Genomic DNA, 23,130 nt, shown 5'->3' with positions numbered 1-23,130 from the left:
CACTGACTGATTCTAGAGCTCACGTTTCAGTTAGACAGGCTAGCCAGTGAGCCCCTGGGATCAGACTGTCTCTATAGATTTCCCAGCACGGATGTTAGGCCACCATGCCCAGTTTTCTGTGGTTTCTGGGAATCCAAATACCGTTCTCCTGCTTGAATAGTAACTGCCCAGTTGTCTGCCCCTGGCCTATCTCCCCAACCCATGCTGCCATTTTTTAAAAACTTCCACCTCTAGTTTTTATCACTGTGATTAGGAACTAATGGTACTGAACACAAGTTAAAATGTACATAGTAGCTGTAGTAAGGACTTGGAAACTGAACTGAAAATGACTTGGTGGAATTGTAGCCAGGCCAGGATGACCTATCTGTGCCCACACTCCTGGATTCCTTTTAACCTCAGCCAACAAAGATCCTGCCATGTATCAAATTATAAGACTCCTATCACTCTTTGGACCCGGTTGTAAATGAATAAATCGCCAAAAGGATGAGGTACTAAAAGTGTAGACAAATAAGCACATGGTAAATGTGAGTTAGAGGGGAACGTTCTTCCTTTCTGTGGTGGGGGCTGTGAGGCTGGCAGCTCTGTGATAAAGATAAATACTGGCACCAGTGCATACACTACAGACACTGCCCACAGAGGTGTGGAAGAGGTAGTGCAGGCAAGTTAGCCCACTCTGGAAATGAGAGATCCTGAAGTCCTGAGAGAACAGTAGCTTACTAGTACTCCTTAAGGGTTGTCCCCCTGCTTCAGACCTCTCACTGCTGCTTCCATTGACTCCAGAACAAAATCCAGTTTTGTGTCTTGATTTACAAGACTCAGGATAACCCAGATGGTCCCTGCCCCTGGCTTCACATTTCTCCCTACTCCTGGCTATCTTGGTTCCTTAGTATGCCCTGCCCTTCCCCAATTACTTCCTCACCTGCACAGCCGTCCCCTGTTTATTAGCCTACTTGGGATAAGCCTTCCCTTCATTCCTTGTCAGCACATCATGTTTCTTCTCTTTGTGTGTTCTTACCCCTGGGGTTTGTGGGGGTTACACAGGCTCTCACTCTATAGACACAGCCAGCCTCAAAGTCCCAATCTTCCTGCCTCAGCTTCTGGAATATTGGGGTTATTTGTGTGAGCCACCTTGCTGTGGGTGTTTGCTCTCTGTGTAACACTGCCACCATCTAGCTGTTCCTTTATAGTTAGTGGTTTTCTATCTTCTCCATGAGGTAGGAAGAGCACTGAGCGCAGACCCTAGCTAGCTGTCTTGTTTATTCCTAAGTCCACCAGTCCTAGCAAGACTGCTCATAGGAACGAGCTTCTGTGACTCCCTAGGAGACTCATTTCACGGTGGGAAGTAACACACATTCCTTGTCAGTTTATAAAGAAAAGAAGTCTGAGTTTCCACCTTGAACATTTTACTGCCCTGTACATATTCTCTGTTATTACTTATTAGAAGGTCTTTGAGATTCCAGACCACACTTATAAATTAACTTTGACCTTGCCTAGCATGATGACACTCTCTTTTAATCCTACCACTGGAGAGACAGAGACAGGGTAGATCTCTAATTTTAAAGCCAACCTGGTCTACACAATGAGTTCCAGGCCAGCCAGGGAAGTATAGTGAGACCTTGTCTCAAAGAAAAATAATTAATTAATTAATTAATTTATATATATATATATATATATATATATATATATATATATATATATATATATATATATATATATATATATATATATATCTTTGGCCTTAAGGTAAAGCTCTAAGCTCATTTGCTTCACTTTTTACATGAATCATGGCTCCTTGTTGGAAGGTTCATGATATCATCCTTTCTTAATATCATCCTATTGATTTATCACATTTCATTCCTCTTTTTAACTGTCAAAATAGTGTTTACTATTGTCTTGTCCAGTAAGCTAGCAAGGAATGTTTAGGTAGTCTTAGATATCAACATGCTTAGTGACCCTAAACAGAATTTGTATCTGGTTTAGTTCTGGAACTAGGAGAAATGGCAATTTATAATTAATTTAAAATAAATTAGAACTGAGTGGACTAATTAAAGACAGAAGAGACAGACAGATTCACATGTCCAGAACCCTCACGTCACTAGCATTTCCCAACTATCTAGTTTGTTTGTTTGTTTGTTTAACCTATCTTTGCAGACTACCCAGGCAAATACTCTGAGGAGGAGAGTAAGAGTTCGGCATCAGGCATTGCAGGAGACCTTGGGGAAGAGACACAGGAAGTGCGGGCTCCCACCATCGCTCAGCTGCTGCAGGAGAAAACCCTCTATTCCTTCTCGGAATGGCCAAAGGTATCTCCTAGGGCTTGCATCCTCCACTCAAGGATCCATTCCCAGCTTTGATTCCTTTGCATTAGACCTTATAAAAATGCTTCTGCTGGACAAACTTAGCTGTATACGCTTGAGCATTTGAAGGCAATACACTAAGAAGGTGGGTAATATTCACCAGACCAATTAAACAATCATGTAAATGGCAGGTTGCCCCTAGTCATAGCACTGAAGATCTATTCTTTATTGCCCAGACTATGACATTTATAAATTGTATAGTGAGTGTCTAAACACTCCTTTCTGGTCATCTCCTTGTGAAAATTTCAGCCCCTGCTCTCAGGGACTTTGCAGACTTGGGTAACTTGAAAGTTATTTCTCAGTGCTGCTCTTCTTTTCCCCAGGATCGTGTGATAATTAACCGCCTAGATAATATTTGCCATGTGGTGTTAAAGGGGAAGTGGCCCTGCAGCCACCACTATGAGCCCTCAGGTACACTGGCCACACCAGTGATAGCCAGCAGTGCAGGCTCTCGAAGCAGCCTCTCAGAGCCAGAAGCAACAGAACACAGCTTCAGCAACGGTGCAGCATTGGCAGCCCAGATCCAGAAGGTGAGCTTACAGCTGGGATGGATTACCAAAGGACAGCAGCAACATCCTGTGTTCCCATTGAGTCATTTTTTCAACAAGTATTTGGGGGGTTTGGGTTAGTTTTTCAGTCAGGTAGTTAGTATTAATTAGAACTCTGGACCTTAAGCCAGTGGGGTTGTGTAGTGTGGTGCATACCTTTAGTCCCATTGCTCAGAAGGCAGAGGCAGGCAGATTTCTTTGAGTCAGAAGCCAGCCTAATCTAAAGACTTGAGTTCCAGGACAGCCAGGGCTATACAAAAAGAAACCCTGTCTCATGGAAGAAAATTGTTTAAAAGAATGTTTTGGTACAGAGAAGTAAAAGCAGGGTTTTATTCCTAAACTAGAGCCTGCAAGTTGTCAAGGGAAGCAAGGACAGAAGAGAGACATGCCAGGTAAGGATGCTGTGGAGGAAACATCTGCTAGAACTACGTCTAGTTCTAGACTGCAAGTTAGAGGAAGAGAAAGCAATAAACTTGGCAACTATGACTTGGGGAGAGAATAGGTGTCTTTAAGCCCTCGGAGGACAGATACCAATTTTGAAATTGGGGCAGAAAGGGGTGTTTATATGGAAGGAAGGCGAGTGATTTAGGAGTTATTAGCACACTGAATCTGATGCTAATTTGACCGCACTTAGGACTCAGCCAGAGAGACCTTGAAAAACTGCTGACTGATTTACTTGTCCTAGTGTAGCTTAGATATTGTGTTGTTTTAAGTTCCCAAATGATTCTACTATGTAACTGAGGCTGAGAATCTCTGGGCTTACACTTGCAACTACAGGCATAGTTGGAAGCCTGTTACCAGTGTAGACTCACAAAGTAGACTCTAGATTGAATGCACCATCTGGTGGCTCTCGCTCATATTTGAAGACCCTCCCAGTCACAGAGAAGATAGCTGGAAGTTACAAGCCTGGGGAAATGAAGCGTGAACAAGGAGCTAGTGTTTGACTACAGAAGTTACTTTCAAATTTCTTGCCGTTGTGTGTTCACAGGAGAGCTTCTTAGCCCCAGTATTCACAAAAGATGAACAAAAGCACAGACGTCCCTATGAGTTTGAGATGGAAAGGGATGCCAAAGCTCGGAGCCTAGAAGAATACTCTGCTGCCCATGGGCGCCCACCCCTTGTCCTCAACGGCTGGCATGGGGAGTCAGCTATAGACCTCTCCTGCTCATCAGAGGGGTCTCCAGGAGCCACATCCCCTTTCCCTGTGAGTGCCAGCACCCCTAAGATTGGTGCTATCAGTTCACTTCAAGGAGCCCTCGGTATGGACTTGTCTGGAATTCTGCAAGCTGGCCTAATCCACCCAGTGACTGGACAGATTGTCAATGGAAGCCTCAGGAGGGACGACGCTGCCATGAGAAGGCGGAGAGGGAGGCGAAAACATATGGAAGGAGGGATGGACCTCATCTTTCTGAAGGAGCAAACACTTCAGGCTGGAATCTTGGTGAGTATATGAGGTAAAAACCATTCTACATTGAGAAGTCTATTTCTTAGACATCAAGTTTTTCATTTATGGATCATTTACACCTATTTTAAGTTGTTCCTGTTTTCTGTCATGAAATGTCCTCTATCTTTTCTAGAATAGATGATAGTAATCCATTGGTGACCCTTAATGTATACAGCCTGGAAAAATGAACCAAAGGGTCTTATTTCAAGTAGAAGTAACCCAGATCCTCCAGTGCTTCGAAAGAGAGCCTCCGGCACTTGAATGAGCAGGGCCGGGGGCAGGCAGCGTTACCCAGCATGGTGAGGCTCTCCAGGCGTGGAGATATAGGAGATGGAAGGTTGATCTTGGCTTTGGCCTGGCACTGATGTGAGCATACCCACAAGCTGTGTTCTGGTCCTAGAGCATCTAATACAGCTGCCGAGGAGTCCTGCAAACCGCACACGAACAGCGAGTTCTAAACCCAGTGAAGGCCATTATGAGCCATGGTGGAAAGTGAGAAAATCACCTGTACATCTTGTCAGTGCCTGACGCTGTGTTTTGAGTTTTGTTGTTTTTTTAAAACATTGAGTCCTAAAAATGTTTCATAGGTTTTTATTCTTTTAAGTGAATAATGACAGTATTTACTGAGTGCCTACTGTATACCAAGTACTATCCAAGTACTATGCTCAGAGTTTTTCAGAGCCTCACAGCAACTCTATCAAAAAAAAAAAAAAAAGACAACTTGAAGTCTAAAAGCTTTTTAAAACGGCCCTCAGTTGTTCAGCTGCCCAGTGGCAGCAAGAAATCAGACTAAAGGCCTAGTTCTCTAGACACTTGAGAACATCTGTGGAAGCCTGTGTGGTTTGGTTGGGTCTTTCTCTCACGTTTTGCGTATAACTTGAGAGGTGGTTGAGGCATATTTTTTTCCCTGTCTAATTCTACAGACTAATTTTACTATTTGTTTAGTCTTGTTTAATAGAGTGACATTTTATTTATATCCTAACCTTGTTGTTTTGTTTTGTTTTTTAACGTAAGGGTGGTGGTATCTCAGTATTGCTCAGGCTAGTCTCAATTTTGTAGGGTCACTTGAACTTCTACCCTTAGTCACGAGGATCAAAGGGACCCTCAAACCTCCCAGTTGTGATTTCCCTGGTCTGGGGTGGAAGTGTGTGTGTGTGCATGTGTGATGTCGTTCTTCAGGTAGCATCCACCTTTGGGTTTTCTGAGGTGATCTCTCACTTGCCTGGCAGCCTGCAGTTAGGCTGGGCTGGCTGGAAGCAAGCTTTGGGATCCACTGGTTCTGCCTTCCAGCTCTGGCATTAAAAGCATGTGCCGCCACCTAGGGTTTGGTTTGAAGTCTTGGGTTTTAGTGAGGGAGTTTAGATTTGCTAATTTTTGTTTTATCTGCATAAATGTTGCCTAAATGTGTATATATGTACCACATGTATGCCTGGCCCACAGAGTCCAGAAGAAGGTATCAGATCCCCTAGAACTAGAGTCATAGATAGTTATAGACTACCATGTAGGTACTAGAAAAATACCCAGTGCTCGTAACCGCCAAGCCATCATTCCTGTCCCATCTGACTTCCTCCCCACCCCCCCCCACCCCACCCCCCCAAAAAAACCCATGGTTTCTTGGGACTGTGCTCTGGTCTTCGTGTGTTTAGGCTGAGCTCTGTACTTACTGAACTACCTCCCCAGCTACCTATGTGCTAAGAGTGAGCTTTCCACTGTTAAAGGCTCCTGTAGAAATACCAAGCAGTGATTTTCCTCTAGTGCTCATAGTATTCCAAAAGAGTAACTAGTAGGAAAAAAATACATTTTTTCTTCTCCTCTGGATAATTTTTAAATTTGTTGATGCAAGTGTTGTTAGCACTATTATAGGATTGTTTGGTTTGGTGATTCTGAGCTGAGTGAGACACAGTCAAGCCAGAGGAAGAAAAGGTGAGTAAACCCCAGCATGGAATTTTCTGCGATGTGAGAAATCTGAGCAGAATGCTGAACAGAGGGGGCGGTGCCTAGGACAGAGGAGGCAGTGCCTAGGACAGAAGAGGAGGTGCCTAGGACAGAGGAGGAGGTGCCTAGGACAGAGGAGGAGATGCCTAGGACAGAGGAGGAGGTGCCTAGGACAGAGGAGGAGATGCCTAGGACAGAGGAGGAGGTGCCTAGGACAGAGGAGGAGGTGCCTAGGACAGAGGGGGCGGTGCCTAGGATAGAGGAGGAGGTGCCTAGGACAGAGGAGGAGATGCCTAGGACAGAGGAGGAGATGCCTAGGACAGAGGAGGAGATGCCTAGGACAGAGGAGGAGATGCCTAGGACAGAGGAGGAGATGCCTAGGACAGAGGAGGAGATGCCTAGGACAGAGGAGGAGGTGCCTAGGACAGAGGAGGAGGTGCCTAGGACAGAGGAGGAGATGCCTAGGACAGAGGAGGAGGTGCCTAGGACAGAGGAGGAGGTGCCTAGGACAGAGGAGGAGGTGCCTAGGACAGAGGAGAAGATGCCTAGGACAGAGGAGGAGGTGCCTAGGACAGAGGAGGAGATGCCTAGGACAGAGGAGGAGGTGCCTAGGACAGAGGAGGAGATGCCTAGGACAGAGGAGGAGATGCCTAGGACAGAGGAGGCGGTGTCTAGGACAGAGGAGGAGGTGCCTAGGACTGTGAGAGAGAGTGATAATGGAAATTAGGATGGAGGTCAGGCCTGCTGAGTAGACAGGGAGTGGGCAGTCCAGGGTGAGCACCTAGCATGTGTAGGAGCAGTGAGGAGTCAGTGGTATGTGGGTTGAAATGCAAGCACCCAGCAGTGAAGACGGCGTGGGAGCCGCTGGAAAAGTCAGACAGCCCATGCCCTCCCATCGACCTGTGACTGGTGGGAGCAGTGTAGAGATGGGCATCTCAGGAACTCACTTCAGCCTGCCGTCATTATTGCTCACTTTTGTCTTACTCCAGGAAGTCCATGAAGATGCAGGGCAGACTACCCTGAGCACCACACACCCTGAAGGGCCAGGAGCTGCTTCCTCAGCTCCTGAGCCAGCAGCAGCATCCAGCAGCCAGGCTGAGAAAGCGGTTCCTAGCAAGAGCCTACTTGACTGGCTGCGGCAGCAGGCTGACTATTCTTTGGATGTTCCTGGCTTTGGGGCAGTAAGTACCCCAGACCACTGTTAGCTCACTGCTTGCTTGAGACAGTTGAGAGAAACTAGAAGATGGAAGCTATTTGGAAGAAATTTATGTTGACTGAAAGCATCATATTAAGGATTTTGTTTTTGTTTTTGTTTTTAACATTTAAATCCTGGCTAAATTCTCCAATAATAGAAATAGCAAGAGCATACCAACAACTAGACATGTAAAAGTTAAAAGAACTTAGGTTCACCCCTTCCCCAATATCTCCCCAGAAGTGACCACACAGCATCACAAAGAAATCCTTAGGTTGTATAAGTTCTACCACTTGATGAACATTTTCCCCAGCTACTTTCCTGGTGCTTCTGTAGGGGTTCTGTGCTTACAATTGCTTTGCTGGGATTCTCATTCAAGTCACCTGATGCCTTTGCTCTGTCTTCTCCCAGTGAGGAACAGCTCCTAAGCTCTGGGGTTCAGTTTTGGTTCTTCCTGCCTTACATGCTCACTCCTGCCCCATCTGACTCATAAGATACATAGAGAGCCAGCTGCACAGATCACAGCTGCACACTCACACAAGACCGACAGAACCAGCTAGCTGGGTGCCCTGGGGGGCTGGTAAGTCAGCTTGAGGCCCCAACCAAGGCATAGCATGGGCCTGCACAGCTTGTTTTCCAGCCTGCTGTAGGAGTTCTGATACCGCAAGCAGAGAGGTTAAGTGAGGGTTGGTGGTAGACGTTCTGTGTAAAGTACCATTAGGGAAAAAACAAAACCAACTGAAAAGCTCCACCATATCAGACTGTGGCAGAATGCTTTGTAACATTTTTCTCTGTTAACCTCCTAGAGTTTTTCAGACAAACCCAAGCAGAGGAGACCACGTTGCAAAGAACCTGGAAAATTAGACATCAGCTCTCTAGGTGGAGAAGAGAGTGTTCCTGCTGTCCCCAAGGAGCCAGGACTGAGGGTAGGAAGAGGGCCTTGGGTGTGGGAGCAAGGGGATCATCTTGATTGTGCCATGCCTTGCACACTTGGGAGAAACCCCTGCTGAACAGTGGGGTGGCTGGATGGCGAGCTCCCAGAGGACGAGAGGCCAGCACAGAAAGCTCAAACCACAGTAAGTGCCACCGCCCTTGTCGAGTAGCTGCGTGTCTCCTGAGGTTACGTTTTCCATCTTCACCTCCTAAACAGTGTGTTAAACCATTTGTACAGTCACACAGGATAAAAACCCTTAGCTCTGGACAGCAGTCTGCTGTTTCCATTTTAATAGATGCATCAGAGAAACTTTCATGTCTTACCTAAGTTTTCAATGACCATTTAAGTAAGACTTTTCTTCCTAGTGCTTTTGCACCAGCAATGAAAAACAGCTGACTCCAAGCATTGCCCCATTCCTGTTATAGACTCCTAAGACTGGAACCAGCTTCAAAGACATCCGCAGGATACTTAGAGTCTAATGAAGCTGAGTTAATTATAGTTTACAGATGGATGCAAGTTTGGAGTAGAAATGTCCTAACCTCTAGGGGGCAGCAGTGACATTTCCCCTAAAAAAACATTGGAGTGGACCCGCTGCATATAATGGACATCTCATCTCAGTGTATCCAGGAGAGGAGCGCCTAGAAATTCCTGTAGAGACATTTGCTCCTCCCCAGCTTTTCCATAAATGCAAGCTCTCCTCAGCTCCTCAGCTCCTCAGCTGCAGCAGTTCCTGCATCAGCTTCCTAGGTGGGCTCACCACTGTGGTTTCTTATTTCAGCTGTAGACACTACCCACTCTACTCTAGGCCTCTTGGCAGAAAGGAGTTGCCACTAGCTTTTGTCACTCACCCAGCAGCTCCACACTCAACCGCCTTCACTCATTTGTATCTGCTGCCACCACTGCTTCAGGGCAGGCCTGGTCAGTCCCTCAAATCTGCCATGTTGAAAGGTCATCCTCCCTACCTTACCTCTTCCTCTTCTTTCTCTTAAGACTGTGTTACCAGCTGACATGGCTTCTATTTCTATCCTACCTATACTTACTTACCCAGTCTTCCCCTGTGCCTCAGCATATAGCGTCTTAAGAAAGGTCAGGGAACGACCTCTAGTTCCTGTCCTGTTGTAATCTCCGAGTTGTTGGTTTACAGACACGCCCTTGGCCTTCCTGTTTCTTCCTCCATGCCCAATGGTCCCCTCACATTCCCTAGAAGTTACTGATCATTACTCCTTTGCAAGCACTGGCCCTTTGCCAGCAAACCCATGTCGAGTCTTCCAAGCCAACCTCCTCTCCATGGCGCATCTCCTTCCTTTATGAAATCTCATTCCCTGCCTCTGAGGTTACTTTTCTACACTGAGGCAGAATAGGAAACTTTTATCTGCCTGGCCCTCAGGGCCGCTCAGTCTTCCCAACACTTAGGTGGGCAGTGGTTCTCCACAGCTCTGCCAGGGCATGCTGCCTCTTCTCTCCCAAAGGAACTCTTAGACCACTCAAGTGGGTGTGCCAAAAAGCTTATAAACAACAGAAGCTCATTTCCCATAGTTCTCAGGGCTGAGAGATTGAAGGTTGAGTATCTAGTGAGGGTCCAGTTTTCATAACCATCTTGCTGCATCCTCTCGTGGCGCATGACAAGAAGTCTCTGGGCTCTCTTATGAGGGCTCAAACCCATTCATAGGGAGCTGGCCCCCGTGATCTCACTGACATAAAGCCCTCTCTGTCCCCAGCTTTGGGGGTGAGATTTTAATATACAACGTCCAAGGCAGAGACCCTTCCCCTTCTAAAAGTAGATTAAAACCCACAAGGAGCTTGGTTTGAGTTCAGGATCCAGCTATGTATGCTAAGGTTTATCTGGGAACGGTCCATATAACTAACACCAGGGGCCTTGAGACTCATCTTTGTTTATAAGTTGTATCTGTACATATGTAGTTAATGTAGAGAAAGATCTTCATTTATTTGCTGCAGATATGCTGTAATTACCTAAGTGCCACCACTGTTACACATGTGAGCAGTGATAGACTGTGCCAGCAACGTCATACTCAGATTTTACCAGTGATTCCAGAAATTCCTCTGGACCTGGTATTGTCTGGCTTTGTTTGGTTTTGCTTTGGGGATTTCTAAACATTGAGTTACCGGGTCCCTTTTCACCTAGTGCTTGTTGGATAAGCTTTTGTAACAGTAGCAAGAATGACTCAGTCACTATCCTGTTGGGCCTACCCAGGAGTTTGAGGGTTGGAACAAATGCCATCGTATACTGATGAGGCTGTTAGTGGGTTAGACTGTGGTGCAGTCCTCTGACATGCCTTTGCTGTTGCTTGAGCACGGCACTCTTGCTCTCCCTGCGCTCTCTCTAGGCCTCCTCTGGAAGAGGAAGAGGTTTGCTCCCCAGGGGATAATTACCAGAATGGAAAGCTGCCAAAGCCAGATTTGGCTGCTGTGTGTGGTCACAGTGCTGTTGGGAGGGGCACCTGTCTGTGGTGGGCAGCATCTGGGTGGCTAAAGTAGCTAGCCCTCCTCCACAGGAAGTGTTGAAGGCTGACTTCCTCTGTCAGGGCTTTCTACGCTATACACAAATCATTCTCTTTACCTGGGCTTTTCTACTTTCTGGACCTGAGGAGAAAAGAAGAAGAGCAGTCAGTCCAACACCCATGGAGGCCTCACTTCTCAGAGGACCCTGTGTGGAGGCTTGCTCTCTCTACAGCTCTTGGGAATGGCAGGGAGAGGATGTTCTTACACAGCCTGGAGCCTGTGGAAATTCCAAGTGTTTCCTCTGAACAGAAAGATTTTGGATGTGGACTGTGCCCTTCACAGTGGACAGTGGTAGGAGGAGCCACAGCATGTGTGGTACAAGGGCAGACGACTCGCCAGCACCTTCCCCTGGCTCTCTGCTGTAGGTGGGCAGCAGAGAAGAGCCTCAGAGAAGCTGTGAACTGCAGCTGTGCTCAGCAAGTGAGGTTATTGACAAGCAAGGGACCAAGATGGCATGGTATAGACAGAGGCCCAGAACAAGGTGGTTTGTGTCAGTGTGAGCTTAAGACAGATGGGTAGAAAATCATTTTTTTTAGCTGGATCCCATCCTTCAGACTTTGTTGTCTCTCTAGAAATAAGCAGCCAGGAGTTTATTCATACCTCAAAACCAGAGTGAGCCCTTGCCCAGCACACTCCACAAGAAACCACCCTTGCATACTGCTGGCGGGTGGTCCTTTCCTGCTGGAGTGGAGGCACATGGCGTGACGTGATATAGAAGAGCCCGGGTGCTTTCCTGCTCAGCCCCCACCCACTCGGCCCACAGGAGTCCTTGCCTCTCAGTTTTGAAAGGGAAGAGCTCCTGGTGTAACCGTTAAAGAGTTTCCTTCTAGATCAGTGATACTAAACTAAGGCTTTTTGGAAAGTTCTCTCAGCATTGGCATAATAAAGCTTTTTTCCGGGATAACTCTGTGCTTTTCTACAATATTCTTTTGGAAAGCAAAGGACAAGCATAGCGATTCAAAAATAGCTCTCTGGGGACTCTAACATTTGAGTCGTGTGTCCGTGAATTGTTAGTTTCTGTGACGTGACACCCATGCTGATTGAGGAGGTGATGGAGCCGTTGGCTGGCTGCTGACAGGCATTTCCATTGCTGCCTTCCTGTCATGCCTGAACAGCTTCTTCAGGGCTCGCTACTCTCTGTGAGGAAAGATGCATCCCATGAGCGTCTCCTGGAGCCCACCATGCCTGTGCTTACAGCTCATTGAGAGCTGGGAACTGTGTCGCCAACACCCGTTACACCCTGCAAAGAGAGCTCTGTGGAGTGTTATGTTCTTTAATGGTTCTGGGAGAACAGAGTCAGGGAAAACAATGGGACACACCAAAGCTGTGAGTACATTTCTATACCAGTCTCGGGAGGTAGTAAGTAGATTCCTTACCTGCTCAAAAGCCCAGTCTCCAGGCTCGGCTACCCTTAGCTTCCATGGCTTCCTTTCCATGTTCTAAGGCTCTAGGCCCTAACAATAGGGTTCCTCGATTCTTTGGTTAGTTCTCTGTTAGTAAAACTTTCTTCCTTACCCTGTCTGCTCTGTTGAGGAGTACAGTCAGAACACTGCTCTGAGCGCAGACAGGCAGCTGTGGAGTCCTGCTTCCCTACAATCCCTGCTGTGCACCCCCTCCGCACTCTGAAGAGGCTCCAGATCAGCTCAGAGAGATGCTGGGCTAGTCCACACAGGGGCAAGTGGTGGTGTGTGCAGTGGCACAAGACCCATCACTAGTACTCTGAGCATCCTGGTTTCACGCTTGCTAGAGCCAAAGGAATGTTGTAAAAAGAATGCTAGCTTTGAGACAGGACCACAGGAAGGAGATACAGGGCAGCAGGCCTTCCCCTTTGTGTGCATGGGAAAGAACAGCCCTCGGCATGAGGAGCTTTCTTTATATCACTCCTGTATGAGAAAAGGTGGAGGCTGCTCCACAGCACAAGGGTGTTGTAATCCTGTGGATCTGTAGTACCTGATGAACTAACAGCAGGACCAGGGGAGAACAACAGAGAAAGGCATGCGCAGATATCTCTGTGCAGACATCTATGTGTAAACATCTATGCCCAGGGATTGAGAGCAGCAGAGGGGAGGGAGGGAGGGAGGGAGGATGAGAATGAATCACTTTCTTGTGGAAGAAACAGGTTTCTTTTTTTACAGGAGGTGGAGCTATTATAATTCCAGTAGCTTCTGTAACTTCCTCTCCACAGCAGGCCATGGTCCCTGCAGCAGCCTCCACTTCCTTCCCACTGTCTTCCCTGCTTGTCCCCCCATCAAGGACGTGTGCTTATGTGGTCTGTGCTGTGATCCTGATAAGGCCTGGTAGGGAGGGTCCATGGGCCTAGTGCTAGGTAACATTATGAGTCTTAGGAGCACGTGCTGACTGTGGGGCTTTCTGCTAATCCCAACTCTCAGGAGGCAGAGGCAAGCATATCTCTGTGAGTTTAAGGCCAGCCTGGTCTACAGAGTGAGTTCTACTTACATAGAGAGACTGTCTTTAAAACACACACATTCACATTTAAAAAAAAAAAAAACTAATAAAAAATGGGGGCAGGGAAAGAACTCCAAAAAGAAGAAAAATATAGGACCTTTCTTAAGGGAAACTAGAACCTTATTTACTTGAGAGCATTGCTCAGTGGTGCTCAGGGTCCTTCATTTCTACAGCCTGTGTATACACATCTTTTTTCATTTCAACTCACAACTTGCAAGGATTCAGAAAATACTGGGATGTGCACATCATTGACATGCCATGTCCTTAGTAAGTACTCTATCTGTGGGCTGAGCATTGTGTTTAACCACTTCACTTGCAGTGACACAGGAGTGTCACTGTCTCTCTTCTGAGCCTCCCCGTCAGTTGTACTGTTGCCCAGGCCACCTTTTAACTTGAGTGCATCTGCCTTTAAATCCCCGCCCAGCACACTCTGCTCTGCTGCTTCAGTACAGTCCTCTTGTTCTGAGAAAGGTGGCTGGAATGTTCTGTGAAGGGATTGTAGCCTTAAGAATCAAACCAGGAAAGGGGAAAGCATTTGGAATGTAAACAAAGAATATTAAAAAAAAATGAAAAAAAAATTAAAAAAAAAGAATCAAGACCTGAGGCACCGGCAGTGCTGGTCTCCCTGCCCACCTCTGCCGGTTTCTCATACAATGGAAACTGCTCTTCCAGTCAGCACTGTTTGATGGGGATGGGCACCTGGTTGCTGCCTTGCCACTGAGTGCTTTTGTCCTCTAAGAGGCAAACCCCTCTGGGCCTTTGGACAGGAGATACTCTTATACTAGAGCCCTGTGTGGAACGGGATAAGCTGTTGCCAGGACACAGCTGCAGCCACCACTTGCCATCTGGTGACTTTCAGCATCCAATGTTTCTTTGTCCTTTTTCAGGGGTTTCTCCCAGAAAACAAATTCAATCACACCCTAGCTGAGCCTGTGCTTCGAGATGCAGGCTCCCGCAGAAGAGGGAGGCGGCCTCGGAATGAACTCCTAAAAGCTCCAGCCATTGTAGCGGACTCTCCTTCTGGAATGGGACCACTGTTCATGAATGGGCTGATTGCAGGGATGGACCTGGTAGGATTGCAGAATGTGAGAAATATTCCAGGCATTCCTCTCACTGGGCTGGTGGGCTTCCCAGCGGGTTTTGCCACCATGCCTACTGGTGAAGAGGTCAAAAACACCCTGAGCATGCTGCCCATGATGCTGCCAGGCATGGCCGCGGTGCCCCAGATGTTCGGTGTTGGCGGACTCCTCAACACACCCATGGCAACTGCCTGCACGACCACTGCATCAGCGTCTCTTGCAAGCACAAAAAGTGGTTCCTCAGCCACTGAGAAAACTACAGAGGACAAGCTGGGCGGCCGTGATGTGAAGGCAGACACTCTGGTGGAGGATAAGCCTGGCCCTAGTCCGTTTTCTGACCAGTCCGAACCCACAATAACTACTAGTAGTCCTGTGGCTTTCAACCCATTTCTCATCCCAGGAGTGTCTCCTGGACTCATCTACCCTTCCATGTTTCTTTCCCCTGGCATGGGCATGGCTCTGCCAGCCATGCAGCAGGCCAGACACTCAGAGATGGTCGGTCTTGAGACCCAGAAGAGGAAAAAGAAGAAAGCAAAGGGGGAGAAGGCCACCCCAGAGCCTGCTTCTGCCTGTGAGCAGGAGCCAGGCAGTGAGCAGAACTGCACCAAGTCCAGTGCCACTGTGTCCCCAGAGAGAGAGCACGTGGCACAGGCCAGGGAAGAGGGCCTCAAAGACTCCAATGGCGATACCAATTAGAACTTTTTCATTTCAGAAATTATTGTGACTTGTAAGTTTCTTATCCCATAAAGGTTTGTTACTTCCCTCACCTTCATAAGAACCTGTGTTTCCATCAGTAATATTACCTACCTAACTTCCTGTCTGAGAACTATGGTAACATGTTAATAGTTGCAGGGTCTTGCCACTTTGTTAGATAAGTGTCACCTGCCTAGTCTAGGAGGCACAGAATTCTTTCTTTTATCCGGTTCATTCCAGCAATCACAGTTGATACAGTGCTTGGTGACATACCCTTCTCCTTCTCTTTCAAGTCCTACTCATCTGAGGAAGAAAACAGCAGAAGAAAGCTGTGTAGGGATTCACTGTGGGGCCAAAGATCAAAGAGGAAAGTGAGTGCAAGTTCGTTCTTTTGTGAGCAACTGAATAAAAAGAACGTATCAAAGAAACCAAACGGCGCACAATAGGAAGTGTCAGTGCGTACTTTTGTAGTTCAGGTGTCCCTGTTTTATCACGGTTACCGAGTAGTATAGTTTACAGCATACTAATGGTTCAAAATGCATATACTGATGGCTTCTTTAAAACAGGAACCTTCCAGATAGTAATATGGCTTCCCCTCAAGGTTTCCCCCTCTTCAGCAAGAAGAACTACTGGCCAGCTAGGCAGTATACCTACCGTCCTGCTGAGTCTGAGACACTTCAGCACCTTGAGTTACTACAGCAGTGGGGAGGGCGCTGCGCAGGGTGCACGGTGCTGCTGGCTCTTAGCCCACAGGAACTGCAGCCACCCATTTCCCCTTATAAGAAACCTGCTGGATTTCATTTTGTGTTCTTTCACCCAGAGCCAGGCTTTTTGGAGCCTAGGAAGGTAATGGCTCAACACTTGATAGAATCTGTCATCAGCGTAACGTGTCAAAACACACACACCACCTTTACATTGCAACCGTGAAGATTTGTCCCTCTCATTTTCTCTCTACTCAGACTGTATCTTAGAGTTGGGCCCAAATTCCAAATTGTCAGTCAGGCAAGGTTCTGCTAAGTCAGCAGCACATGCTCTCCAGCTCTGTGTTGAAGAATTGAGCAGGGAAGAGCCCACTCAGCGGCACGTGAGCTTCCTGTCTTCTCCCTCCTCCTGTCTCACCACGTCCCTCCCGATGGTCTCATCCAACAACTCCTGCTGAGACCTGAACCAGCCAAGCCTCATTCTCTGGGGCACAGGCTTGGGCTGGACAGGTGGTGGGGCCCTGAGTACCAGGTTCACTTTGGTTACAATTGACTGTGCTTTTTACTGTTTCTGTTACAGTTTTACTAAGTTATCAGAAGGTCCGAAAGTTTGGCATGCTATTTCAGTTTGCATTATTTATTTATGATGATTTTTGTCATTGTCTTTTATACGTTTGGGTTATAAATTATGTAAATGTTAAAATGAGCATCTCAAAGAAGTCTGTTAAATTGTGACCGGGGAAAAAAAAAAAAACAATCAGGTGTATTTTCAAAATGGAGAGTCCCAGTTTTAAGAATCATAGATATAAACTAGAAATTCTATAACTGATCTATAAGAAAGAAGAATCCAAGAACTGAATAAATGATATTTAATGACGTCTTTGTAGTGTAGAAGGTCTGTAATGCTGATAACAGATTTCTTAGAAATGCTGCTCACTGTTGAACTAACATTCTGTTCACTTTTGCCTCCAGTGGAAGCAGAAAGGGTTTTTCAGCTGTTAAATCCTAAAAATCAATATAATTTATTTATGTAAAAGAAACACACAATCAATATATTTTTGAACCTTTTAAGTACTAATTTTCTTTTTATCAAGTAGAAAAAAAATGTATTTGCCCTAAATCCTTAAAATACAAATGCTATAAAAACTCCTGTATCTTGAAAGCCTTACTGCACATGAGCATTATAGACACCCAGCAGAGTCTGCTTCTCCTCTCGTCTCCTGTATTGTTTCACGTGGAGAGATCCTCTCCACAGCTTCCACTTAAACCTCCAAGTAGGTCACAGGGTCCAGTGTGGACTTGACTTAACCACCAGCATGCGCAATCCCTTGTTATATCTTACCAAACCTGTATGTTAACTCTCGGGTGTTTAGGCTTCTGTTGACTGCTGTTGTGATACTGTTTGCAAAATGAAATTGACACTGTGGATTATTTGCTCTGTAAGGCATAAGTGCTTCTTATGATTATTTTAACGTTCCGAGAGCAAAAGCCAAATTTAAACTCTTCAGCAAGCTCGAGCCTCTTCATCTAATTCCATGTCACTCACAGCCATAACTTACTTCCCTTGGTCATTCTTCACCCGTCTCACACAATAAATTGTCTGTGGTCTTGATCCTGGATTTAAAAGGGAAGTTCAAAATTCAGATTTATATTAAGGATTTCACTAGCACTTGGATGCCTGGATGCCTGGGCATTTTATGAATGTATTGTGTATACCGGGGCTCTACAGTCCTTCTAGGTGCCTGGTTCCGGCTGGACCACACTCTTGGGAGCTGACCTGACCCATCTCCACTGTCAGAACACAGACTAAACTGTGCCGTGGAAAGGAGTTAGCAGTACAACCTCCCTCCACTACCGGCCCAAAGGTTCTTCCTAAAGGCACGCCTTTAAACCCATACTGCACGCACATCTTACTAGAACCTGAAGTCTCTAAAGGAGCTAGGCTGCTGTGGGTGGTGTGTCCCATAAGACACAAGAATACCTGGTCTCTGATAAGAACTTTGTTGCCCTACTTATGGGGAAGCACAGCTCCTTGGCTCCAGGACTAAATGAGATGATCAACGAGGCTGGAGGAAAGGAGTGGGCCTCAGTTAAAACGAAGCAGGACACTAGCCCAGCTTCCCCTGTGGGTGCAGTCCCTATCTGGGAGCCCTCACTAGGCAAGTAAGAGGGTAAGGTATTGAGGGTCGGGTGCAGAGCCCTTTGCTGTTATTTCTCACGGCAGGAAGTACGGTCACCAGCTTAAGATCTCTAATGGAGGACCAGTGAATGTTTGCCGAGCATGACAGTGTGAGTTTGATCTCAGAAGTCACCTTGTGGAAGGAGAGACTCCTGAAAGTTGTCCTCTCACATGCGCGTGTGCGTGTGTGTGTGTGTGTGTGTGTGTGTACGCGCGCATACGCGCACGCACGCGTACGTGCAGGCATGCGTGCACACACACACAATGAGTGGCCTTTTAAATCTCTAATGGAGGCAGCAGGGCCCTCCTGGATAGGGAAGAGCTAACTCAACTAGAGTCTTGGTTTTGTTCCTTGACTTGGCTCCTGACCCAGACACCCTCCCCTCAACCAAGCAAGGGTTAGAAAGTACATTTTGCACCCTCATACAAGGGTTAGCCAAGTACACCCACGCCTCCACCCCATGAGTCTTATCCACGTTGCTAGTATTTATTTGCCATAAGCTGCAAGGGCTATGTTAGTCTTAGGAGGCATAGCTGAAGCCAGAGCTCATGGTCTCACGGACAGAAAACAACATCCCAGTCCTAGCTTCTGTAATACCATTCTGGGACCTCTCAACTTGGAGACCAGAATTCTGAAGGACTTAAATGAAAACTTGGCACTGGGAAAAAGGGTAGACACAAAGCCATCTCTCAAGACCTTGATGCTCGATTCATTGGCATCTACTCTCATTAAGTGGCCTCATGCATGTGCTTGATCTGGAAATCTCAAAAGAATTTAAGTCAGAATTGGCCAAACCCAAGGATTCGGTTTTAGTTTGGTTGTGTTTGCCGTTTTCTCAGACCTATTTATTATCTGAAGTACAGGAGCTGAGCAGCAGGAGCCCAGAACATGCTACTTAGAGCTGCTTTTGTGGTTCCCCGTACAAGATAATCTGAGGGATAAAATGAGAAGCAAGTGAATTAAGTACTGTCTCCCACTAAGACCGTATTTCATGAGCTTAGTGTGGGACTGGAAACACAGTGGCAGGGGCAGTTACCTGTTACCCAGACCACTATGACGCCTGAGCCCTGGAGAAGAAAAACCAGAGCTGCAACGAGAAAGGAGCATTGGAGTTCCCGGCAGAGCTCGCCCGAGGTGGATCCTCATCTGTGATCATTATATGCTGAGGGATCAGTAGTGGAGTTGATGGAATCAGGCAAAGTCAAATCCTGGGTCATTTACTCCTTTCAGTAGCCGTGGGAGCTGCCAGCTCCACTAGGACGAGAAACCAAAAGTCAAGAGCAAAGAAGTCCTTGCTGCAGGTAAACACTACAGGACCCAGCTTTCCAGCCCAACTCCAGGGCCCACACACAAAGGCAGCTTTCCGAATGACCTGTGTTCTAAATGGATGAAGAGCCCATTGTGGTGCCGGGAACAGGGAAGCAGTTCGGTACACATTACCAGGACTTATCCATAGTGCTTAATGGCCTTGTCCTCAGTCCCCACAATAACCTTGGATAACTCTATATCCTTGAGAGACCTGAAGTCCAGCAAGGGTAGATAGCTTACATAGTCAGTGAACTGGTCAGTAAAAGAGCTGGGCTGTGAGAATCCAGATTGGTTCCAGAGCCCTAAGTTGACGTGGGGAGTTGGGGGGTGCGGGCAGCTGTTCTGCCTGGGAGCTTCCCAAACTAGAAGTAAATGCAGACTGGCTGAGGGACAGGGTCCGTGCTAGCTCGTGCTGCCCTACGCCACCAGTGTCAGCCTGGAGGCCCATCAGGAGGCAGGTAATTTGGGCAAGTATTTCTTAGCCCTCCTAACACTGGTGTTGAGAGGTTTCTGGGCCAGGATGTAATCTGGAGACATCTTGGTATCTCTGTGCTTGGTCTCACTAACCTAGGGCTAAGGAGCCACGTGAGAAGTGCTTACCCATCTCAAAGGTGGAAAGAAGAAGGGCAGGCCGTGAGTACCTGCTCAGCTAGAAGACCTGAGGGAGAAGGACCTACAAAAGAGAAATAGACACTCCTCACACTTGGCCTCCCACCCCAGGCAGCTGACACACCATTGATGTTCATCACAGTGACTATTGGTGCCTCTCTGGGTCACTGTGTCAGGGCTTAAGAGACATGAGCTTATCACAGCATGTGCTCCCCAGATGAGAACCCAGTTCAAGTAGATGGCTACCTGCCTTCAGTGGCACAACCGGTGAGCAGAAAGACAAGAATGAAGGACAGTCTAAATGCACTGTCCTTACTGTGGCTTTGGCTTCGTGCAGGAAGCCACAGGCCCCACATAGCTTTCTAGAGGGAAGCCAGCCGACTACAACCACAGGCTAAGAAGGGACTTCATATGGATAAATTATGGGAAAAGCCAGAGGAATATTCCGTGGACATGGAGAGTATATCACATTTAAATTACCATAAATAAAGTTAGTGCTCAGCCACACTCATTCCAGGCCATGCTGCTTTTGTGCTGAGACCGCTGTTGTCACCGAAGCCTATGTCTGAGAAAGCCTAAGACAGTCATTCCCTGGCCCTTAACCAAGATTCTGGTCTGCTGACCTCTGGCCCAAACATCGATATAATTTATAGACTATTTGTTAAGTCAGTTAAAATATATGAGCTCAAACGTGGTTCTATGGGAATGTGGATCCTACAGTAGAATCACATTAACATCTAAGATAAAACAAGACTTGAAAGCAGCCCCAGGCTCCAGGCAGCCTCCTGGGCATGGGGTAAAACTCATCCTTTCACATTGTAGGAAGAGTTTGGTCTGTCCTACCCAGCCCCTTCCACACGGGGAGCCCGAAGAAGGCTGCTATCAAGAGCTCAGATTACTGAAGGGCGGATCCAGGAAGTGTGTGAGGAAAATTGGGATATAAGGAGAGAACCAGGAGGCCAAGCCCTCTGGGGCTTGTCTGTCAATGAAACCACGATGGTCCTCCTAAGTGGCAGAGGCTGGCCAGCAGAGTGGACCACAGAGAAACTTTACAGGAGAACAGGCCTGTCAGGTGAGCTCTATATCAGTGCAGAAGTTAGGGAGCTTCTTCCAGCACAACCCAGATCAGGGTAGCAAACACACCCCTGAGCTCCCTCCAGCCAGCTGGACTCAAATGTCTTCCAGACTTCCGGGCTCTCCCCTCAATGTACCCAGTTGGCTGTACCCCGCCTTGGGGATCTGATTGTTCAGTGAGTGACAGAAAGAATGGCAATTGCGCAGTCATTGCCCTTTCCGACTTAGCACCAAGTAGGACTTGAGACACAGCGTTCGTTTTGTTCCCCTGCTGGCCTGTGTGTGCTGCTACACAGTGATAGCAACCTCCAGGGGCTTGCGACTAGCCCCGCCCGGAGGAAGTCCTACAACATTCAGAAAGAAAAATGGGAGTTCCCCCATCTACAGCCCTAATGGGAAAAATTATAGAAGGACTCTTTAGAGGATTTGTCTTAATCTGTTTGTGCTGCCAAAATAGAATTGTGTAGTCTGGGAAGTGTAAACATCTTTTCCCACCATCAAGAGGTCAGGAGTCCAAGATCAGGGTTCTGACCTGTCCATCTGTTTCTGTTGAACACTTACTGGTTTGCAAACAGCTGCATTCTCGTGGTGGGCACCCAGAGCAGATGTGTGGAGGAAGAGAGCCCTTTAAGGCCCCTTCTAAGGATGTAGCCAGGGTTTGCTCTCATGGGCACAAAGAAGGACACTCTTGGTGTTCTTCACCACAGTGGACACCGTGGAAAGCTGTGGACTTCCACCTCTGTCTGAACAGCTGCCCCCACAGGCAGCTGAGAAGCAAGCGTGTCCATCCAAGGAGCTTCCCACGACTCACAGGCACTTCACTGTAAAGTGGTTCTCAACCTCCCTAATGCCGCGACCCTTTAATAACAATTCCACATGCAGTGGCGGGCCCCCCACCTCCGACCATAAAATTACTTTCATTGCTACTTCATAACTGTAATCTTGCTCTTGTCATGAATCGTAATATATTTTTGGAGATAGAGGCTACACAAAGGGGTTGTGACCCACAGGTTGAGAAATGCTGCTCTAGGCACAGCAATGCTTGTGAACCTGGATGCCTGCTGCTCGGGGTTCACACCACTCAGGATGACATACATGCCTGGATGACATGGAGGCTAAGGTGGCCGGAAGACCAGAACCTTGACACTTGGCTGCTTAGCTGGCACCTCAGTACGGGTGGCTGCCTTACAGGGGGGTGAGCTCTGTGCTGACTCGTACCTCATTCAACAGAGCATGGAAATGCAGGTGTTTATGTCTCCTTGATATTTTAAAATTCACTTATTCTTTGAGAATGCCATGCACGTATATGATGTCATTTGCTCATAGTACCCTCTTACATCCCCTCCAACTTCTCCCAGACTCCTTGCGGCCACATCTTCCTCCCATCACCAGTCTCTTTTGTCAACCCACTGAATCCATTCGTGTTTCTAGTGAGCGCATGGATGTGGGCCATCCACTGGAGCACAGGCAGCCTACCAGTAGCCACATCCCAAAAGAAAATTGATCTTCCGCCCCTGGCAGCTATCAACAGTGAGTGCCTCTGGGTGGGGCTCTGTGAGCGCCTCCCCCATCCATGAGGAGAATTGCTGTGAGATGGTGTCTTCCTACTGTGATGAAGCTTTGCACATTGGGTCTCACAACAGTCACTTTCTCAAGACCTGAACACGATCAAATTCCCTGACTCTTAAGCGTCTGCCATCAGTTATTTTCACACTCTGAAACAGACAAATAATCTGTCTTCAGACTGAGCCTAGTTCACAGAGCTTAGTGTGAATGATTACAGACCTGTGGGTGCTGACAGCTTCCTGATAGGATCCGAAGGTAATAAGGAGATGCAGAAGCAGATTCCCCCGCCCTGCACTGCAATGTGCCCTGGCTTTAAAAGCAGGCTTATCAGGAGGTTTCAGAGCAACACTGAGGCCAGACAAGTAGCTTAACAAAGTCCCCTGAGTCTAACCTGTCCTTGGGCCCCACAACTCGGGCCCTGCTGGATGCATGACTGTGGTGCCACCCTTCAGATAACCTCGGTTTTCTCCCAGTGCATCCTGGCTCCTGGACCCTTAATGATTGCCAAAACTCTCACTATAGCC

At 47.3% G+C, this 23,130-nt stretch overlaps 1 protein-coding gene across 50 annotated transcripts in view; it reads left to right on the top strand.

Annotated features, from left to right (window-relative positions):
- The window catches only part of Chd6 (chromodomain helicase DNA binding protein 6), a 172,757-nt gene extending 155,276 nt beyond the window's left edge, over positions 1-17,481 (top strand). The window contains exons 33-39 of one of the 50 annotated variants that reach the window (XR_007978028.1): positions 2,152-2,303; positions 2,681-2,887; positions 3,250-3,297; positions 3,894-6,510; positions 6,574-6,699; positions 6,742-6,804; positions 6,889-7,195. Coding sequence is in view for 1 of the 50 variants with exons in the window: in XM_052184182.1 (XP_052040142.1) it covers positions 2,152-2,303; positions 2,681-2,887; positions 3,894-4,346; positions 7,274-7,465; positions 8,283-8,402; positions 14,284-15,171 (2,012 nt within the window). In the remaining 49 variants the exon portion in view is untranslated. Of the gene's footprint in view, positions 1-2,151; positions 2,304-2,680; positions 2,888-3,249; positions 3,298-3,893; positions 6,532-6,573; positions 7,196-7,273; positions 7,466-8,282; positions 8,403-14,283 lie in introns of those variants that run through there. The other 49 variants (XR_007978017.1, XR_007978042.1, XR_007978036.1 and 46 more) reach the window with 49 other exon arrangements.
- Positions 17,482-23,130: the final 5,649 nt, after the last annotated feature.

Source organism: Apodemus sylvaticus, chromosome 5 (assembly GCF_947179515.1).
Source record: "Apodemus sylvaticus chromosome 5, mApoSyl1.1, whole genome shotgun sequence".
Lineage (NCBI taxonomy): Eukaryota > Metazoa > Chordata > Mammalia > Rodentia > Muridae > Apodemus > Apodemus sylvaticus.
This window is presented reverse-complemented; position numbering and strand designations above follow the sequence as displayed.